Genomic DNA, 21,563 nt, shown 5'->3' with positions numbered 1-21,563 from the left:
AGCTAAGATACATATTTACATCTGTGCAATTTATTATGATTTTATAATCATTGCCAATATGAGCAAAATTAACTTGAAATAAAATAAAACTCAAACTTTTTTACTCTTGGTTTTAACAGACTTCAACTTACAACAAAGCTCTATATATATGTAGGAAAAAACCCACAGTAAAATTTTCTTGTAGATATTATAAAACACATGACAGTTTAAAACATATTACAATGTTCATACTTCTCAAATCCTGAAGTACCGATCCTGACAGATCCTAATAGATAATAACGTGTGTTGGGAAATTATTTAAGAGGAACCCAGAAATCTTTCACTATGTTGACAAGTCCCAAAGACATACATTTTATTGGCATATACTCTGCATAGGTTTCCGCATGGCCCATTTCTTCTTCATCTTCTTCCTCTGGTTCATCTTCCTCTTTCACAACAGGGACCTTCTGTAACAAAGAGAACGCATAATCAGTGTTAAGTCCAAAGACTGGAGACCCCAGCCAACACACAGGAAAATGCTTTCGCAGGAATATCCTCACTCATCAGGCTGGGAAACATGACACACCACTTCTATGTTCCCGAAAATCTGGGTCACACTTTGTGGCTTCCCTGCTTCTCCAATGATGAGCACAGACAATCCATGTCTTACTCTTATCCCTAACACACAGAGGTCACCAAAGGGCTCCACCTGCCTTCCAGCCATCATTGTCACAAACTCCTTTCCCTTTCAATACTTTCTACCCTCCCTGAGCATAGAACGCTCTCTAACCTCAGTCCTCACTCTTCATTCCTACTCCAGGAATACAAAGAGTAAGGGGTTTGGGGAGAAAAAGCAGATGAGCCCCAGCAGCACATCCTCCAACCTCATGGGCAGAAACTGTTTCAGTCTCACATCCCACCCTCCTTTCAGTTCACTTCCATCTGTCTTCTTGCCTTCAAATCCTAAACCCCAAAACTCTGGAGTTTAAAGGTTCTCCTGAAGAACAGAGAATTTACTTCAGACATCTGCGTCTCCACAGACACAACAACAATCATATATAGGACAGCCATATCATTTACTCTCCAAAACTTGGCACATGTGGGAGTAAAATGGGGAGCTATCAGTAACCACATCAGGAAAATAGGAGGAAACCCAGACTGTCTCAAGCAAACTGAGTGAATGGTCACCACAGTCTCATGTTCCCTTGTGTTTCTCCACAGAGTCTTAAAGGGGTAGAGGCAGGCAGGAATAGGGGAATAGGAAGACCGTGAACAAACCTCTTTTCATTACCAGAAAACCATTAGGAAAGCTCTTTATTAACGTGTGCTTGTTCAAGAAGAGCAGAGAGAAGCAGCTGTGGAACCCAGTATACCAAGGAAGGGAGAGAAGGAGAAAACCTGGTCAGGACATACACGTAATGCCAAGGATAACATGACACTGAAAAGTAATGGCAGGTTTCTTCTTTCTATTTTATGTATTTATTTAGTCTAGAGCAGAATATGATGGCACACAGATGCTCAAAAAATGTGAGAAGTAAAAGGAGGTAGGAGATAAACATCTAATCAACATTAACTCACGGAGTCCTCAGAAAAAAATCCACAAACCTCTGAATGTTCTCAGAAAGTACGTCAAAATAAAATCCAATTTCAGAAACTAGAGACAAAATGGGGTTAGCCAAAGAAACAGATATAAATTGCAATTCTGCCGTTATCCATTTGTGTAGCCTTGGGCAAATTACTTAAGTTCTGAACCAACCCCCCCACCTTTGTACCTTTTCTTCACCTATAAGATGGAATGCACACTATAATAAACGACCAGACTCCTCTTTTCTCCCTCTACCTTATAGTCTTCTACTTAAATTCAAAAACAAAACAAAAAATCACAAAGGGTATAATTGGAGGATGAGTTGGTAATACCAAAGGGTCACAAAATCCAGGGACCAGACAGGTAATATTTCTAAGCCCGCTGAATGTAAAATGGCAAGTGACATCAAGCTTAGTGTTAAGGAGAAAAATGGAGGGAGGGAGACTGTGGTACCTGGGAAATGCCTGCCTAACACACAAAGTAGATGGTCACTACTCAACTTTAGGCATGTTTTACTAGGTAGGCAATGTGGGCTCAGAATGGTCAAGAGAATCCGGAAATCAGGATTTTTTTTTTTTTAAAGACTTTTTTAGTTGTGGGTCCTTCTAGTTGTGGCAATGTGGGATGCCACCTCAGCGTGGCTTGACAAGCAGTGCCATGACCGCGCCCAGGATTTGAACCCGCGAAACCCTGGGCCGCCGAAGCAGAGCGTGCTAACTTAACCACTCGGCCACGGGGCGGGCCCCTGGAAATCAAGATTTTATGTATTAGCAATAAATTCAAAATTTTTCAAAATATTGTAGAGGCCAAACAAAACATACTTGTCAACTTGTTTTGGTCCACAGGCTACCAGTATGCAATCTGTTAGATGTTTCTTAACTGCTGGGACAATATAGGACTTTTGGCATATTACGAACAAACATGGGCTGCACTGGGAACCTGAGCACTACATAAAACATTTCTTAAAGAAAATGCTTTCTTACCTTCCAAAAATCAACTCCCAAGTAAGCTGTTGGCACACAACCATTAAGTAAACTGAGTACTGCAATCACTTGTTCTCCGGGTCCCTGTTGAACGTCAGGTACAGGTTGCTCTGCTCTCTCTCTAATTCCACATTCCATCCTCAAGTCCTAACAACCTTTTGGTATTGTTATGTTCAGTCATCCCCTATTTTCTTTCCCCTCACCCTTTTCCAATCTCCCAAGTTTGGTCCCTAATCACTGCCCTTCTGGATAACTTAACCAACATCCCAATCTGTCTCTCCTCCCTACCCTGACCCATTCTGAATTGGTGCTGCACCAAGTCAAAAGTCCTTCAAGCTCAACTCACGATCCTCCACAGAGCCCAAATCAACCATTCCAACTTCTTCCAGCAACCCAAGTACCCAGGCTTAGTGTCACCTATGCACACAGCCACCAACTCCCTGTGCCTATTAATGTTTTAGCTCCCTTCCTAAAATGCCCTATCAGTCTCTCCAGACTCAAAACTAAAGCTCCTTATACGTCCTCCATAAAATAAAGTCTTCCCATCAAGTTTAGGGAGATCTCACCTTCCTCCAAATTCATAACCCTTTCTCTGAGGATCACAACGCACTTTTTGCTGTACCTTATATACCTACTCAAACCATACCGTTGTCAAATTGTACGTTTATTGAAGGGGGAGCCATGCAGATACTTCTTGTAGAAACCCACCACACACACACATGCAGTGTTATACACAGCATAGTTATTAAATAAATGCAGGGAATCAAGTAACCCAAAGTATACAGCATCTCCAACACAGAAAAAAATTATCATATAATTACCCATACCTACACCATTATTTGATCTGACAGCTCAGGTTCAATCCTAAAACGAACATAGTTATCAAATACTTTTGGTTAACTTCACATTATCGTTTTTTCTGATCAGAGAAAATTCACAATAAAAAGATGTGAGTACTACAGCCTATCAAATATGCAAGTTATAATAACCTTGTTTAGTATATATTAGTTTATTCCAGTGAGGTTCAATGCTTATTCATTAGTTTATGTAGCTGAGTAGCCCCCCCTTCACCCAAAAAAAGTGTTCTAAGGGTTATTGTAGAGGACTTTTAGCCAAGTGTACTTTCATACCACACCAAAATACAGATGCAGATTTTGAAACTCACCATGGTCGGGGAAAAACTTCTCATCTTCATGTCATTTATCCATATTCTTGCTACTTCTTTATTAGAAGACTCTTTCTTTACTGTACCATTGCTTACATCAGCTGAGGGAGAAAGTCAATTTACATTTTAGAACAATTCCTTTTCCTACAGTTTTTATAAATTCAGTAAAGTTTACCCACTCCACAAATCAAAGAATACCAATCTGCTTATCACTAACTTAAATTAGGCATGAGGATGAAAACATTCAAAGCTATGTGTCATTATGGAGGTATGAATTAACCTTAGAAAACAAGCAACTTAAAAGGAAATACGTGCAGAGGAAATGTGAAAACTATTTATTAAAAAGACACCGTAACCAGAACTACTTGAGAGTTTATTTCAATACAAACACCAAGAGCCAGCATTACTTTGAGACACTTTACTTGGTTCATTAAAAAAAAAAATAAAACCTGGTGTTATCAAGAAGCCAGAATCAATCTCACCTGATTTGGTGGTGCTTACTAACTTTCAAAGCAAAACAATTATTTCTGGAAGGAAAAACACCAATTTGGGAACTCTCTTTTCCTCCTCCCCTCAGAATAAAGATCCAAACAATGAACCTTTTACACCAGTGGTCTGCAAATTCTTCTTAGATATAGCAACAGAACCCCTCAGTCCGAGTGTCAAAGTAGACCTGCTTGACTGAGGAGTCCAGAGCCCCTGTAACTAACGTCTATCCTCCAAGTACCCCTGAAGCTCGCCCACCAGTACCCAGGATTCTTGAGATCACAGTGTGAAAACCACACCAGAAGGAGTGATTAGCATCTTATCTCTTCTACCAAAAGACAAGGAGTTTTTGGGGGAGCCTGTCACTTGGGACTCCAAAATGACTAGTATTAAAGCATTAACAAAATAAAGAAGCTGGAAAAGAGATAATTACTTTATTTTGGGGCATGATTTGTTTAATATGATTGTGGGAGAGCCAGTGAACAGTTCACAGATAGTTACAGGACTGGAGTTCAAGTGAGAGATGAGAACCTAAAGAGAAACCCAAAGGGCTAAGGAATCCAAAAGAGGCAATACCCACACAGATCAGAGAAGAACATGCAAAACCTTCCTCTTAGCAGTTCATACTTTTAATGTTCTTCCTTTTCAGTAAAAAGATGACCCTTTCCAACAACACAAACATTTGCTCATCTTCAGCATTCACTTACCATTTCTTTTTCAGCCCTAGTCTAGTCTGATGGTTTCTCAGGCTTCCACACAAGGACAGCCTTGATTTGCAGTCTTTTGTCTTTTAAAAATTACTACATTGGATGTCCAAGATGTTACTGTATTAGGTATTCCTCAGTCAGATCCAAATCTATCCTGTTTTGTTTTGCTCTCTGAAGTCTTTCCTCACAATAGCATAGTCCTCTAAATTATGAGGGCATATGCTGTTTGAGGAGTGAAATGCTCAGAAAGCTACTCACATAAAAGCAGCAGTCTTTCTCCTCATTACATCCAAAAACTTAAATGAAAAGCAGTTTCCACTAACTGTTAATCACCCCCAAGTCTCCTAGGAGCCATTCCAGATGCTGCCCCAAACCTCAGTAGGTCAGGGCCACAGTCCTGCTCTCTACGGCGGAAAATGGAAATCAGTTCTAAGACAGTTAAAACAATTTCCCAACGGGAAATCTAACTGCCAGGTCGCAGCCAGCTCAAGACAATGACCTTGAGAATAAAACTAGAGCACAATGGTATGGACTCAAACATAAAAAGTAGATTATCTGGTATTTTTAATCATCTCTGACACTGGAGACAGTTAGTTCTACATCATCCTACAAACACTTTTTGCCCATTCCTGTAGAATGCCTTTAGTCCTCTACTTTATAAACACAACCAGAGTACAACTTCCAAGCAGTCAATTCTGCCTATATCAATTTCTATCAGGTATTAAAACTCATCTCCCACCATTAGAAAAGTAAAGCAGCTGTTTGGAAGGAGGAACTCTCTATTCAACACACATCACCTCATTCCAAGAGCCTGACGGGATGCTATGCACGTCCTAGCACACACACCTAGTGCTAGCACACAGCAGGAACTTCATGACTCAAGAATACAACGAACCCACAGAAATGTGTTTCTTAAAAAGGCCCCCATTCCTATGCTAACGCTATAAAACAGTGGTCAGCTCAGGAGATAAGTGAGGTGAGAGCATCTCCAACAGTGCTCACCACACAGTGTTATACAACAGGGACTCAAACATTATTTAGCCCAAGGGACAAAGGAAGGAAAGAATGTCCCTCCTAAGAGTTCACATTTTTCAGTTTCTAAAACTATACTACTATGATTTAAAATAGCCAAAGTTAAAAAAAAGACATTAATTCTATTATACTCTTAAAAATTCCCTTACTGTGCTAAATACAAAGCTTCCTCTGAGCACTCCACTTAAAACTGTAACCTCTTCCTACCCCATATTCCGTTTTCCATTTTCCTCCAGAGCACTTAGCCCTACCTAACATACTATATAATTTACTTATCTATTTTGTTTATTGTCGGTTTCTCTCTACTAGAATGCAAGCTCCATGAGGGCAGAGATTTTAACAGTTTTCTTTCTTCCCAGCCATAGCCTCAAAATCTCAGAAAAGTGCTTAGCACATAATAGGTACTCAATAAATATGTGTTGAATGAATAACAAAAATAGCCAGTCCAGAGAAGGAAAACTAACTATAAAATCTACATTCTTTGTGCATAAGTGAATTCTTAAAAAGGCGTAACCAAATGATTATTGAGCTTTTCCCCTTTAAATCTACACCTATCCTTAAAGCATATAGATTAGCTAGTGGTGATGGGTGCACAGCTCTGAATATACTAAAATCCAGTGAATCCATTTACCTTTTAAAGGGTAAATGTTATGGTATGTGAATTCTATCTCAAGAAAGCTGTTCATTAGAAAAAAGTATTATGGGTGCTCACTCTTCAAAGAACTATAATGAATTATCTCATAATGAAAGTCTGTGTATTTTAAAAGAGAACTTAGTAAAAACACAACAACCCACGAGCAATGAAGTCAATGACAGGCTAAATCAGAAAAGTGGAAAAGTCAGAGTTAAAGCAGCAAAGTATCAGTTTAAGGCTTGTTACCTCAAGTATGGTCCACCAGCTATAGCACCTCCAACAAGCTTGTCAGAAGTGCAGAATCGTGGGCCTCACCCCAGACCGACTGAACCTGATGCTATTTTTGAACAAGATCCCCAGGTGATTCATAGGCACATAAAATTTGAGAAGCAACGATTTAAAGGACTGAGAAAAACGTTAACTGGTTTTTCACAATACATAACACTGATATCTTACGGTGTTAATGTAGCCACCTGATAATTCTACACTTCATTTCAAAGTCAAATGCTAAGGCTTCTAAATGTTTGCTTCCCTTGAACTATAGAAACACTATAACTGTACAGAGTCATGCAGTTATTACTTCTTTCATGCCCAGTTCTTTTAAGACCTAAGCAAACCCTTAAGAACACACTAATATATCTTACCAAAGGCAGACAGTTGACACTACTCAAAACAGACTTACTGGCTGCTGTTGCAACTGGTTGAGCAATATTAGCTGGTGGCTTCAGTTTCATGAGTTCATTCAGACTATTATTTTTTAGTAGATCCTTCAGTTGAACCTGGTCTTTTGAAGGTGCAGAGGTCATGGCATTTCGTACTGCTGGTGCTGAGACTGAAGGGCGTGTGTTTGCAGTAGTCTGGATAAACTTTGTTAAAGTAATGGTTTGCCGATTCGTTGTTACAGGTGGTGTTTTAGTCATTACAATTGTAGATCCCAAGGTCGGAAGCTGATTTATTTGATTCAGCACAAACGTTGTCGTAGATGGAGGCTGCTGCTAGAAAAGAAAACCATACACGTCACACCACTGCAAAATGCTTCATTTTGTAATGTAGCCTATGCCCATAAACACAATAGGCCATTTAAAACTCTAAAGTGACTTCTATTCTTACCTAACAATTGGCACTTCATTTTTAATTAAATATGATTAGCTATAAACTACCAAGTTAAAGCACACCACTTCGAGGAAAAGAAGGGATAGCAGCAGTGTGACATTTCATAACTGTCAGGGACAGCAAGCATAAAATGGGACTATGCTAAGCAAGCTGTGATGTACAGTAACCCACATAACACAAGGACTAGGAAAAGAAAGGATTTCTAATCCCAGCACTGCCTCAACCAGGTAGATAACCTTAAGCAAATCGCTTCACCTCTGGAGGCCCAGTCTCTTTGAGGACAGTTTCTGTTTCTAACATTCTATGATTCCTGTCCAACGCTTCATTTGCTATCACAGAGACTACACTAATGTTTAGAACTTAACAAGATAAAAATCACCAAGCAGTTTTAAATTCTTGGGTCACAGGAAAGACCTAGCCTGGTAAATTACAAAACTAGGTGAGCATGTGGGGGCTACCTTTGAGCCTCAGACAAAGCTCCAAGCACCTTATTTTTTATAGTTGAGGTGGGAGCATTACAAGCTGGACGAAAATGCAAAAAAAAAAGAGTCAAGATTTGAGGATAACAATATGTCTGTGACTACAAGCGACTAAGGTACAACTGAGATATTTTTATAAATTTAAGTCTATTTCTACTTTCTTTCTTCCTCAAACTATTTATTTCTCCATGACTACTACGTGAAGAATCTTTTAGATTACTATTTACTTTTAAACAAAGTAAATCACTTTTAAACAAAACTCTCAATAATAATTTATCGTAAGTTATCAAATGTTAACCAGTTTATCCAATAATTTTACACCACCAGGCTTAAGGTAATAATAGCTTTGTTTAAGGTAAGGTCAGAGGAACTCCATATTTAAAGCACAATTACAATCACATAAAAATTACATATACCAATACAGAAAAGCTGTTTTAACAGACAAAAAGCCAAAATAAACCATACCAACAGACAAAAGCCGAAATAAGTAAAAATGAAAGGTGTAGTGGGATAGTATGCAGTTCATTTTTACTTCATGAATTATATCACTTGCAATAAACTAACTCCAAAAATTTCCTGTTTTGTCCTAATTATCTTTTGATCACCATAACTACCAGAAGAGTAAAATAAATGTTTTACAAAGTAGGAGGCAAGAGTAGGATATTGGGAAAGAAGAAGCAAAAAGCAGAACTAGTGAGATAAAACTATTTCATATTCAAGGTTATTTTCTTACTACAATCCTAAACTATTTTAGTAGTAATGTCAAAACTAAGTATTCTCACCCTAACATTTAATAGTGCTGGAGTGGGCACCGTCTCTGGTTCTTGTTTGACAGGAACTGCTGCTTCAGTCTCCAAGCCTAGTTCTAGCGCACTAAGTGGCACTGACTGGAGAGAAAACAACATCAGAGAAGGAAATAAGGAATGATGGCAGTGAATTCTGTTTCAAGAACAAGAGATGTATTTATTTTATTAAAACCAAAGAGTCAAGTTTTACATTCAAATGGAATGTAAAATCACTGATACTAGGTATAAAGCAACAATCTCTGCAAGCATAACATCTTCGCAAAACTGTGCTAAAATTCAGACAATGTGTATAGTGAAAGGTCATAAAAATGTTTCTATAATGTACAAAGACAACTATTACAGAGGTTAATGATCCTCCCACAATAACTCTAATTCATCTCTTACGTATATATCAAAGCAGAAATTAATGTCTTGATTTTCATTGCAAATATTTTCCACCTCATGAATGAAGACTAATAATATAAAAATAACACTCAAAGGTATATTTAAGATTAAGGCTTAATAAAACCCATTTCCATAAGTAGAAATTAAAATTAAGACAAACCTACTTTTTACAGAGGCTGTAGAAAACTCTTACCTGCTGAACCGGAGGGGTAGGTGTTGGAGTGGCAAGTCCTGCGTCTCCACCATCGATATCAAAGAGGTCATTCGGACTAATTCCACTTTCACTCAAAGCAGCAAGCAGTAAATCTTGCCCTGGCTCCACCATCTTTAGAACAAAATATTAAATATTAACATAAAACTTAAAACGACAATTAACTCTCTTCTAAATATAAACCAACCTTTTCTACCAAATCTATTCATTCAATATTTATGAAGAACCTGCTACATGTCAGACAAAAAGGATGAAAGTCTCTGATCCCATGAAATTCACATTAAGATGGAAAGAACAGAGAAGAAGGTAAAACACACCACAAGTACCTGTCTACAAAATGCTATGGGAACAGAGAAAGAAACGCTGAACTTTGCCTGGGGACAGAGGTCACAAAGATGAAAGCAGAGCTGAGTCTCAATGAAGAAATCAAGTGCACAAGGATCTTCTGGACAGTGCATTCAAACTCATGCAGGCATGAAAGACATCGGCACTCCTTAATAATGATGGTTGGAGTAATTCAACATGGGTAAGAAAGCTTAGAACAGAAATATGAGGCTCAGGTAGGTGATGGCAAGAGATGAGGAAGATATCACCCAGAGCCTTGTATACCGTGCTAGAGATTTCACTTAATCCTGTGGGTAATGAGGGTCACTAAAGGGTTTTCAGATAGAGGACTGCATGACATAGTCAGGTTTCTGACTTATAAAGATCACCTCACGGCAGTGAGGAAACAAACTGAGAATAGGGAGAATGAGACCAGAGGCAGGGGCACGTTTTAGGAAACTGCTACAGCAGACCAGGAGAGAGATGATGTGCTGTAATGGCAGGGTGTGGAGAGAAAGAAGGGGGAATGGACTCCAAGATATTTAGGAAGGAGAGTCCATGAGACTAAGTTTAAATAAAAACTTAAAATAGAAGGGAGAATATGAAACACACAAACAAAAGACCCTGAGTTGATGGATGATTAGAGTTAAGCCAGGAGAAAGTGAAAAAATAAAAGTTGAGGGGCCAGCCCAGTAGAGTATAGTTAAGTTCACATGCTCCACTTCAGTGACCCAGGGCTTGCAGGTTCGGATCCTGGGCACCCCCCTACACACTGCTCATCAAGTCATGCTGTGGCAGCATCCCACATACAAAACAGAGGAACATGGCACAGATGTTAGCTCAGCAACAATCTTCCTCAAGCAAAAAGAGAAAAATTGGCAAGAGATGTTTGCTCAGGGCCAATCTTCCTCATCAAAAAATAAAATCAAAAAAAAAAAAAGTAAAAGAAATTTGAAAGTTGAGCACAGGAGACCTGAAAAATGAGGTATATGGACTTTGGGGGGTGGGCGGGGGAGACATCTTTTTAGGAGCAAGTAAATACATTTTAGGTTGGGGTTTTCCAACTATACTCTTAGGAGCCAGATCAAAGTATTCTACCACCAAAGCGGATTTTTATCCATTTTGTAGGGGGAAAAAGCTTCACAGAGCTTTCTCAATTTTAACTTTTCTCATTAATTTATCTGAAATAACCTATTTATATATATACAAACATACTTATGGGAAATCTGACTGCACATTTTTTTTTTTTAAAGATTTTATTTTTTCTTTTTCTCCCCAAAGCCCCCTGGTACATAGCTGCGGGTCCTTCTAGTTGTGGCATGTGGGACGCCGTCTCAGCGAGGCCTGACAAGTGGTGCCACGTTTGCGCCCAGGATCTGAACCAGTGAAACCCTGGGCCGTTGAAGCGGGACGCTTGAACTCAACTACTCAGCCATGGGGCCGGCCCCAGCACTTGTTTTTCTCAGAAAACTAATTTCACGTTACACAAATAATACACTAATTTTCAACTAGTCCATTTGTTCTCAGACTGCGATAGAATTCAATGTCAGTGTTTCACTATGTCCTACAGAAAGAAAGATGTTAGTCAACAATACTATGACCATGACTTCCAACATAAGAACTACTGTTTTGGATGAAAGCACGGTATTTAACAGAGAAATTCTCTACTAGGTAGGTCTATGTCACATAAGCTCGTGAATCATTTAGAAAGTTCTAACAGGAACAGGAATGAGTTTAAGGTGGAAACCACAGACATCCAGAAACGAAACTAAGGGCAGACTTGCTACTTAAAACATAGGAGCAAGTACAGATAGTCCAAAAGAGATTTCCCCAAAGTTTTTCAGAGAAAGGAAAAAAAGCCTAAGGAAGAAAACACTTTGAGCAGGAAGGAGAAAGGGAAGAGGAACTGACAGTGACTAAGTATCTTTTATGAGCCTGACAGTGTTAGTGACACGAGCCCATAACAACCCCGCAAAAGACAGTACTACAATTTCAGAGATAAAATTCAATCTCAGAAAGCTTAAATTACCTGCCCAAGGCCACCCATCCAGATCTAGATTATTCAAACTCCCAAAACCCAGGCATTGTCTTTCCAATGAGCAGACCTAGAAGTCAATGTTGGTAACCTGTGAAGTTGAAACACTTAATTTCGAAATAAATGATAGTCTGAGATTAAAATTGGAAGGGGGAGAGAGCATTATCAGCAAGATACAAATTTTTTTTTAAAAGATTTTATTTTTCCTTTTTCTCCCAAAGCCCCCTGGTACAAAGTTGTGTATTTTTAGTTGTGGGTCCTTCTAGTTGTGGCATGTGGTACACCGCCTCAGCGTGGCTTGATGAGCAGTGCCATGTCCGCCACGCCCAGGATTCGAACCAGTGAAACCCTGGGCCACCGAAGCAGAACGCGAGAACTTAACCACTCGGCCACGGGGCCGGCCCCGAGCAAGATAGAAATTTTATGAAGGACTTGGACACAGAGGACACAAATAAGAGAAACGTTCCAACATGGATTTTAAACTAAGTTGATCCGTTTTTCTAATACGTAGTTGACCATACTTTACAAATCATCCTAGTACACAGCACAAACAAGTACCAAGAGAGCTAACACAATGCTTTAAAAACACTTTCAATCCATAAAATACTTCACTAGGACCACTGACCTGTGGGAACACAGGGTCTTGGCCCACTTGCTATGGTTAATCTTGACCTAGAGTAATAGAACTCCAGAGACTATCAAAATGTCATCTTTGTTTGTAAATATTAGAAATAATGATTTATTTATATTTGAAACAAAAGTACGTTGTTTTAAACCAGTGACTCCTCAGCGATAGACCACAGAACCACAGAACCCTTGGAGGCCAAGGGAACCATTACCCCATTAGATGCACACCAAGCCCTCTCTAATTATACTCCAAAGTACAGAAACGTCACTAATTACTGAAACAAAAAATCATTGAAAAGTGTTACTGAACTCATGACAGCTTTTTGAAATATATTTTTTGAACAATGAGCATTAAAAGTACAAAAATATGGGCCTGGCTCTGTGTCCGAGTGGTTAAAGTTCTGCACACTCCATTTCAGTGGCCCAGATTCGTGGGTTCAGATCCCAGGTGCAGACCTACTCCACTCATTAGCCATTCTGTGGAGGTGTCCCACATACAAAACAGAGAAAGACTGGCACAGAGGTTAGCTCAGGGCTGGTCTTCCTTAAGCAAAAAAAAGAGGAGGGTGGGCAATGGATGTTAGCTCAGGGTGAATCTTCGTCAGCAAAAAAAAAAAGAAAGAAAGAAAAAGAAAAGATAAAAAAATGTACAAAAATATTATCATGGAAGTGAGGAATTTGGGGAAGAAATTTGTTCAGATAAGAAATGATGGGGGGCTGGCACGGTGGCGCAGCAGTTACATTCACACATTCTGCTTCGGCAGCCTGGGGTTCGCCAGTTCGGATGCCGGGTGCGGACCTACGCACTGCTTGTCAGGCTGCGCTGCAGCAGGCATCCCATGTACAAAGTGGAGGAAGATGGGCACGGATGTTAGCTCAGGGCCACTCTTCCTCAGCAAAAAGAGGAGGATTGGTGGCAGATGTTAGCTCAGGGCTAATCTTCCTCAAAACAAACAAGAAAAAAAGAAATGATGGCAACAGTTATAAACAACACTATCAGTGACCTTTTCAAAATTCACAGGAATCAAACAACAACTTGAGACTCTCGGATCTGAGTAAGTGACCTAGTAGTGACAACATCTGTAGAAGTAGCAGGTCTTTTACAAGTTATTAATGAAAGATTTTAATTTTACATACATCTTCTACAGAAATGAAATCTAGGGATCCTTTCTCTCTTAGCCAATTGGGCACAGATTCTCCACTTGCACTTTTGTGCAGTGAGAAGGGGGAAAAGGCATAGACAGGGAACATCTATGCCATTCTCCATCTAACTCCCTTAGGCAAAACTCTTAATATTTAATCATATTCTTATTCTGAAACTATCACAGACTCACAGGATTTCAGTGCTCAGGGTGACAGAGAGCCCTTAAAATGTTCTATTATCCAGTCTTCGCCACCTTATTTTACAAATAAGTAAGATTTATTCCTGAGAGGGAAAACAACACTTTCACTTTGAACCCACTAAGTACAAGATAAATGCAAATACTGTTAGGTGTAAGCACTGTGTTACAATGTGTCTACAAAAGATTTCACAGACCTCAGGTGACATTTAATAAGTAGCAATCTAACAAATCCAAAAGTTACTAACTGCAGAGTGATTCTCAAACAATAGACAACAAAAAGGTTCCATTTTTATCATAAATACATTTGAAATCATCACCTATTTCAAAACAGTACACCTATCAAAGCATCTATGATAAATAAGAAACAAGGACACAGTAGTAGAAACTAAGAGCCATCCTTGGCAGGAAGAGAATCCTGAGAAATAATAGCCAATCAGAATGAAAGGATACAGTTCCCACGGAGAATACCAACACTGAAACCTATCAAGGAGGACAAGGTTCCTCTTGTTGAGACCTAAAGCAGATCTTTATAGCTCCAGGCAGATACAAGGGACGTATCTGCAGCAGCGGCAGCACACCACAGAGACTAAGGAGACTACAGAGTCAAGCAGAATACCTGGGTTCAAATATTGGCTACATCACCCACTAGTAGGATAATAGGGTCAAATAATAACTTCTGTGACTCAGTTTCCTCATCTTCCAATGGGAACAAAAATGGAACCTACCTTATAGGATTGCTGTGTTGACTAAATGTTATACTATTTACTTGGAATAAATATTAGCCTCTAGCTATTAACTATTGCTTTGATAAACATTAGTATCATGTCCAAAAAATGTTTTCTTCCGTATCTCTGATGCAACATTTTATTTCCCAGAAAACAAACTTTGTTGGCAATCTATTTAATAGTTAACCTCCAAATTAGCTCTATAAAATACTAGCTCCCTTTTCACCTGAAAGTGTCACACATCCAGTTTGTCCAGTTAATCAGTTAGCACGTCTACAGGAAACTGACAGACATCTTTAAATGTGCACAGATAATATTACTTAGCAAGTATCTCTGCCTCAACTAATAACAAAAAGGATTTTTTCTCTTTATTTACAAGAGCTTACTCAGCTTCAACCTTGCTTTTTTATGCAGCCCAGATGTGATGACTGACACTTGGTTTAAGAATTTGAAGAACAATGATCCACTTAGACTTTAGCTGATATAGTCGATCAACAGTATTTAGGGTCTACTGAGTGCTGGTTCCTTAAGAAAATCAGGAGGAAGAGAAGGCAGTTACAAAAGAGTTCGTTAGAGAATTTTCTTTACCTAAAAAGATATAATCTGTATTTTGAACACCTACTTCTCAAGGGAGCAATTGCTCAGTAAAATGACCCATCCTCCATTGCAAAACCTATAGGAAGAATGGATTCACAAAGCAACGTATATATTACAGACAAAGTTTCAAAAATGCTTTACAAAAGAAGCACAAGAAAGAAAGGGGGGGAGGGAATGGACGCTTTCTTGATCACCAGATCAAATTCAGATGGCTACTCTTGAGATTTACCATATGGTCGGACTGTTTCCTTAACCCTCAAGATAACCCATGAATAAATGCAACCCATTATTCTCTTGTCAAAGATGAGAAACTGAGGCTTAGAGAGATGAAGTATAACAAGGAAACAACAAAGCAAGCTTGGAGCAGAATTACAAACCTGGCTGACATCACATCCCTCCAAGATTCTCTACTCTTAAGCCTCTATCAGTATTTTTCAAACTGCTGGTCACAACGCAGTGGGTTGTCAAACCAATTGAGTGTATCATGACCAGTATTTTTAAATATTTCAGTACAGAAGAGAAAATTAGTGCAGAGCATGTAGAGAAGATAAACATTACTTCATGAAATGGGTTTTTCAGTTCTGTGTGTATACATACACAAACTCACAATTTAACATATTTCCTACTGTGGGATGCAGTAAAAGGTCTGAAAATCACTGATCTGTGCTATACACTGCCTCCCAAGAAATAAACTAATTTGATAAGCTTTGTACATTTTATTCATAAAATAGATTTCCTGCTCTTCAAGAGCCTATCCTTTTCATCTACAGAATTTCAGTGGTATCCCAACTTTATCCTTAATACTAATTAAGTTCAACCACATCAAAGTGCATCTGTCAATTAGCATCAAAAAACAAAGGGAATAGCACAAATTTTAGGATTACATCATTTTGATGATCAATTGGTTCTTTAACCTGAAAGCAATTCCTCTCAGAAAGTATCTTTACATCAACTTTAGGCAGGCAAAGCATGAGAACCCAGAGCCTCATGAAAAGTCGGGTTATTTGGTAAGACCAGACCTCAGATCTGAGTGTTCACCTCCTTCACAGGCAAGTCTCAAATCAAAGCTCAATTTAGAGACTAAGGAACGCCAAAATGTATTTGTAGCTAAAGTCTTTGAGGTAAACAAATCATTCAAAAAACCATGAAAGAATCTCAAGACTGCCTGTTTTTAAATAGCAATTTCAGCAAAACTCTTAAAACATGTAAAATCGCCTGACACATAACAGCATTCAATGAATGAATGAACGAATTGTAAACCAATAACTAAGTGCTCTTTTTTAAACTTATCCAGCAACTAAAGTAAAATTTATTTAAAATTCTGAAGACAACTGTATGCAATCAAGTTAAATTGGGAAATAAAAAGTAGAAGCCAGAGGAAAAAAGTAAAGACGTCTTCTCTGGTAAGGTTAATTTTGGGATCAACTTCTTCAAACAGGAAAATAAAACACTCTCTTGCTTGAGAAATTAAAATCTCACTCAAGGCACCAGTAGCAAATTGTCTTTTATCCTAGAAATTCTGTACTATCTTTTGTGCAATGACGATGGCTTCCCCCGCCGCTTACGAAAATCAGTTCTGATTGCCGTAAATAACTGGGAAAAAATGGAATCCCTCTGCACTGTTAGCTGGTTTAAGTGTCTGCAACTGTTAACTCGATTCGCGCTAGGGCAACTGGGGGTTTGACAGCTTTCTAGACCCTCCTGGCTGACTCTCTAGAAGCCCTACTCCGTCTCTAATTCTGGTTGCCTGGAGAACGTGAAACATTTAACTCAACATAAACTGCTAATAATCAATTTTCAAAGGTCAAAGGGGACCCAGTTTTTACCCTTCCCTCATCAACACGTGTTCAGTACAAACTTCCGGGTGCGGCTACAATTGGCTGCGCAATTCAATGGATAAAAACGTTGCTTTATTTGACTCTCATCTTCTCGCCCGTTCTTTTCCCACGTTTCTCAACCAGCGACTCCCCAAAACAAAAGCTTCCCACAGTAAACGCAGCACGCACATAGAAAGAGCTTCTCTGTGCGAGGATCAAGTTAGTGGTCCGCAAACATTAACCAAACAGAAGCACAAAGCCGGGGTGGAAAGGGGAGGAGCTGGAAGCCAGGGTCAGGAGAGAAACAATCACAAGGGTTCAGGAACATCCAAATCTCCTCAGCGGTTAAACCGACCCCAAAACCACTTCTGGGAAACCACCAGCACACACTGGTTTGGGGAACTTTAGATGCTCGTTACGCCAAACACTCTCCAAGTAAGCAAATCCCCAACCGCGTTCCCCTCCGCAGAGAGGCTTCGCAGGAGGTGAAATTAACCTCCTCACCGGGGGAGGCGTGAAGGTGGCCCCCACGTGTCCCCGCACCTTCCCCACCGCCCTGGGAGCGAGGCCATCAGAAAACCGCAGGGACGCGGTCCAGACGCGGGGCGACCCCGCCACCCCCCGCGCTCGCCGGGCCGGGAGCGACCTCCAGCAGCAGGACTTTTGAAGGATTGCGGAGCTCACTTTCCTGCGGGTCGGGGACTCGCACCCGCAGGTGACGCGGGCGGAGCGAGGCGGCGACCGAGCGGGGCCGGAGCCGGCGTCCGCAGACCCTGCCTCCCCGCCCAAACGGGTGCCTCCGGCCCGGGACAGCGGGGCCCTCGGGGCCCGAGAGCCCCACGCGCGGCCACCGCAGGGCCCGGTGCGGACGGGCGGAGGAAACGAGCGCGGCGGGGACCGTGCCCCCAGAGCCTCGGGCGCGCAGCCGAAGGGGCGGCGAGGGGCGAGGGAGGCCCCAAGCCGGGGTGAGGTGGCGCCCCCCCCAGCCCGGCCCCACACGGCCCCCTGAGGAAGGTGGGAGTGGGAGTCTGTCCGGGAGAGGGAGTGTGGAAACAGAGAAGGGCTGAGGGAAGGGCTTACTTTCCCCGCGGGATCCGACGCCGGCACAGCTCCTCCCGGGCGGCGAGAGCTTGGAGAACCAGAGGCGAGCGGAGCGGAGGCGGCGGTGGCGGCGGCAGCAGCGGCGTCCGGCTCTGCCTACCTCCCCGCCGCCATCTTGACGCCCCTCCCCCAGCCCCCCCGCCCGCCGGGAGGGGAGGGGGTGGGGCGAGGGATGAGGCGCCGCGCGCACGCAGCGCGCGCCGCGCGCCCCACGTGACTTCCTCCCTCCCCCACCCGCTCCGCAGCGCCGCTCTCCGCCCCGCCTCCCTCCTAGGTGAAGGAAGATGACTTCCCCCCCCATCTTGACCGCCCCCCTGCCTTCGCCGTCAAGCACGGACTCAGCCGGCTCCCGCCGACCCGGTACCAGTAGTTGGATCCTAGGAAATTCCGGAACCCAAACGGTCCATTACCGCGGCTCCGGGGTGGGCGAGGGGTGAGGGGGCCGGGTTTCCGAGAAGGGGGAGGGGGGAAGGCGAAGGCCGCCTAGGAGAGTCACGTGTCTACTGCTTCCGCTGGCGCTCGAAAGACCTCGCGAGAGTGCTTTCCCCCTCCCTTTCTCTCCCGCGGGCTGTTGGGAAGAAGGTCGGCGCTCTGGGTTGCCACGAGGAGGTCAGCCGGTGGGTCGGGCGCATGCGTCCCACACCTGCTTTGAAAGTCGTGCCAGGAGGGGCCCGAAGCTATTTTCAAAAGGCTTTGGGTGTGTGGCTTCGGCCCAGGAAGTTATCTAGTGGCGTCTCTGTCAGTTTGAAAAGCTCATGATTACCTCGTCTGTCCCAGAGAAAAATGTTCCCATATTCGTTGCTTGTTAGGCTCGCTCAAAGCGCTTTATTCAATATGAAACTGCAAGTGACTCGGTTGCTTGCCCCTGGTCCACTGCCATTAACAACACATCCTGAGGAGTGTGAGCGCGGTCAGCTTCACCACCTCTTTCCTTGCACACACCCGGTAACCTGAACGTTAATTTGTTCATCATCATTGTCAAGCAACGATTGCTGTAGAATAGGTCTGTCGCTACCACCTCTCACTGGTTTATTTTCATCTTCTATTTTGTTATTATTATTATATTAAATGCCCTAACCCAGAATAAACAACTTAACTTCTTGGTAACCCTTTTGTAAAGTCATTCTGAGAATGCTGTTTGACTCCGTTGCTTAGGTGGTAGGCACTCCTGGTGCTTCTTGCCCCCTACTGGCGGCGCGTCGCACTCGTCTGGGGCTGAAAGCAAACCCAGTCTTTGGGACACTTGGAGGTTAAAGTGTGAGCTCTTCAAGATAAAGTATGTTGGGGGAGACGGAGAAAAAAGTAGTTATGGCAAGAATAATTATGAACCTTCCAACTTCGCATTTGTGTACATAAATATGTCTTGTATGTGTGTACAAATGGAAACATTTTAAATGGCTGACTGATCACTTTACTTACTCTCTTTCATTTAATTTTTACACACAAAAAAACCTATAAAGGTAAAAATAACAAAAATAGTTCCATAAGAACAAGGCCCTCATCTGTCTTGTTCACTGCTATCCACTAGAACTAGTTTGTGCTCTAGTGTGGACCAAACAAGCAAGTACAAATCTGTGCCATTATGAAAGGATAAGGAGGTATGGAAGGGTGCAGCCGGGAAATCGAAGACGTTGTAGTTAATGCATCAGTGTCTTCGGAGCGTGGTTGGAACAATTCACTTACCAAGTGGCCCCCAAACTCTGGTTGCACGTTAGGACTAGATGAGTACCAGATTTTGGAAGTGGAGGTCTGACACAGAAACTCCACCCTCCCGGGGTACTTTCTGAACATCCAAGTCAGATTCTTGCTGCCGTCTCTGCATAATGTCTTTACTTTGAACTAAAGTAAAAGATGGTGTTTCAGTGGATATTTATACCATAACTGCACATAGGCATACAAATGTCATGCACAAGGTTATTCATTGCAGCGCTATTTCTAGAAGCAAAAGATGGGAAAAAACTTAACTGTCTTTGAAGAAAGTTCAGGTAAACTAAACTATGGTGTTTTCCTATAAACAGTTGTTCAAAAGAATGAAGCACCTCTATGAGAATCGATAATGATATATTTTGCTTGCACATACACATAGAGTGTCTCAGAATGACAACACAAGTAGCAGTTGTATCAGAGGATGGGAACTGAGGTACTGACGGTCAAAGGCAAGAGGAAGACTTCCTGGGTGCACCCAGAGCAGAGATAGTACTGGAACCCGATGATTCAGAAAAATCTCTATTCAGGCACAGTATTGACTTCCCCGTGGCTATTTACACTACACTTCTCACTCCATTCAACAAATATTTATTGACTCCTTCTGTGTGCCAGGTACTGTGTTAGAGGTTAGGGACACAAATTTAAGAAAAATCAAGAGAGAGGCAGGGGATGATCCCTGCCCTTGAGATTAATGCCCTTACGGTCTAGGGGGCATAATACAAAAATTACACAAAATATAAACTTGTAACTGTGACAATGCTACAAAGAAGTTAACAGAACCTGTTATAAAGGAATTTGATCTCGTTAGGGATTCAAAGAAAACTTCCTTGAGAGAATGATAAATAACTGAGCTGAGATTTGAAAAGTAGGTGTTAACTAGGCAAAGAGAAGAGGAAACAGCACATGCAAATGTCCTGAAACAGGTCAGAGCAAAGCAAGGAGAAGGGACAGTAACAAGACAAGTGCATCAGTTGGTAAGATGTCTGTTTCTCAGCTGCAAACCCCAGCTTCTCTGCTCTGCTTTGTGATGCACTGCACAACTACATTTCTGCTTTGCCAGCTGTGTCAGTGAGCGCTAGAGAGAGACTGCAAGGCTGGAGGAGGAAAAAGTTTCCTGTGCACGTCATCCCAGCAACACTTCTTCCCCCTGGCAGCTGCATTTCCTTCCCATAGCAGCAGCTATACCCAGTTTGCAGTTTTTCGCACACTTTCAGAACTAGCCTCATCACACCAAACTCTCTTTCCAGACACGGGGGCCCATGAGAGCCTACACGGGGTCACCTTCTAAGCTCAGAGACACTAGCACCAGCTCAGCTGAGCCTCCTTGGAGTTTGAGTTTCAGCAACATGGGACCCCTCGCCTACATTTCTCAGTTTAAGTGACACAAGTTCCTTCCCTTTGTCCCCTTAGCCTGAGGACTGAGATCTGCTTCCTGCAGTTGCTGCCTCTGTGACACCTTAAGGTTCTCTCTTTACCCTCAGTTACCTAGTTTACCTGTTTCTACCTAGCTAACAATTTCTTATATTATTTCCATTAAATAACTGGTGTAGTTTCCGTCTTCTGTCTGAACCTTGATTGATACAGCAAGTAAAAAGGAATTCCAGTAGGACTACAAAAGTAGATGAAGGCCATTCTCAAAGAGCCTTTTATAGCTAAGCGTGGACCTTATTTGTAGGCTGTGGGGGACTCATAAGCCTGTTATGCAAAGAACTACCATGGTTGG

General features: G+C 41.7%; 1 protein-coding gene across 5 annotated transcripts in view; it reads right to left on the bottom strand.

Annotated features, from left to right (window-relative positions):
• SBNO1 (strawberry notch homolog 1) overlaps window positions 1–19,449 on the bottom strand; it is a 53,315-nt gene extending 33,866 nt beyond the window's left edge. Inside the window, exons 1-6 of one of the 5 annotated variants that reach the window (XM_046639258.1) lie at window positions 18,113–19,449; window positions 9,547–9,678; window positions 8,946–9,050; window positions 7,254–7,566; window positions 3,713–3,813; window positions 350–443 (exon numbers count right to left, since the gene is read on the bottom strand). In XM_046639258.1, coding sequence (XP_046495214.1) covers window positions 350–443; window positions 3,713–3,813; window positions 7,254–7,566; window positions 8,946–9,050; window positions 9,547–9,678 — 745 coding nt within the window. In that variant the 5' untranslated portion in view covers window positions 18,113–19,449. Of the gene's footprint in view, window positions 1–349; window positions 447–1,257; window positions 2,170–3,374; window positions 3,412–3,712; window positions 3,814–7,253; window positions 7,567–8,945; window positions 9,051–9,546; window positions 9,679–18,112 lie in introns of those variants that run through there. The other 4 variants (XM_046639256.1, XM_046639257.1, XM_046639260.1 and 1 more) reach the window with 4 other exon arrangements.
• Between the last annotated feature and the right edge of the window lie 2,114 nt (window positions 19,450–21,563).

The sequence above is a fragment of the Equus quagga genome, chromosome 15, assembly GCF_021613505.1.
Source record: "Equus quagga isolate Etosha38 chromosome 15, UCLA_HA_Equagga_1.0, whole genome shotgun sequence".
In the NCBI taxonomy this organism is placed as follows: Eukaryota; Metazoa; Chordata; class Mammalia; order Perissodactyla; family Equidae; genus Equus; species Equus quagga.
Note: the sequence above shows the minus strand (reverse complement) of the source record. Positions and strands in the feature narration are given on the sequence as shown.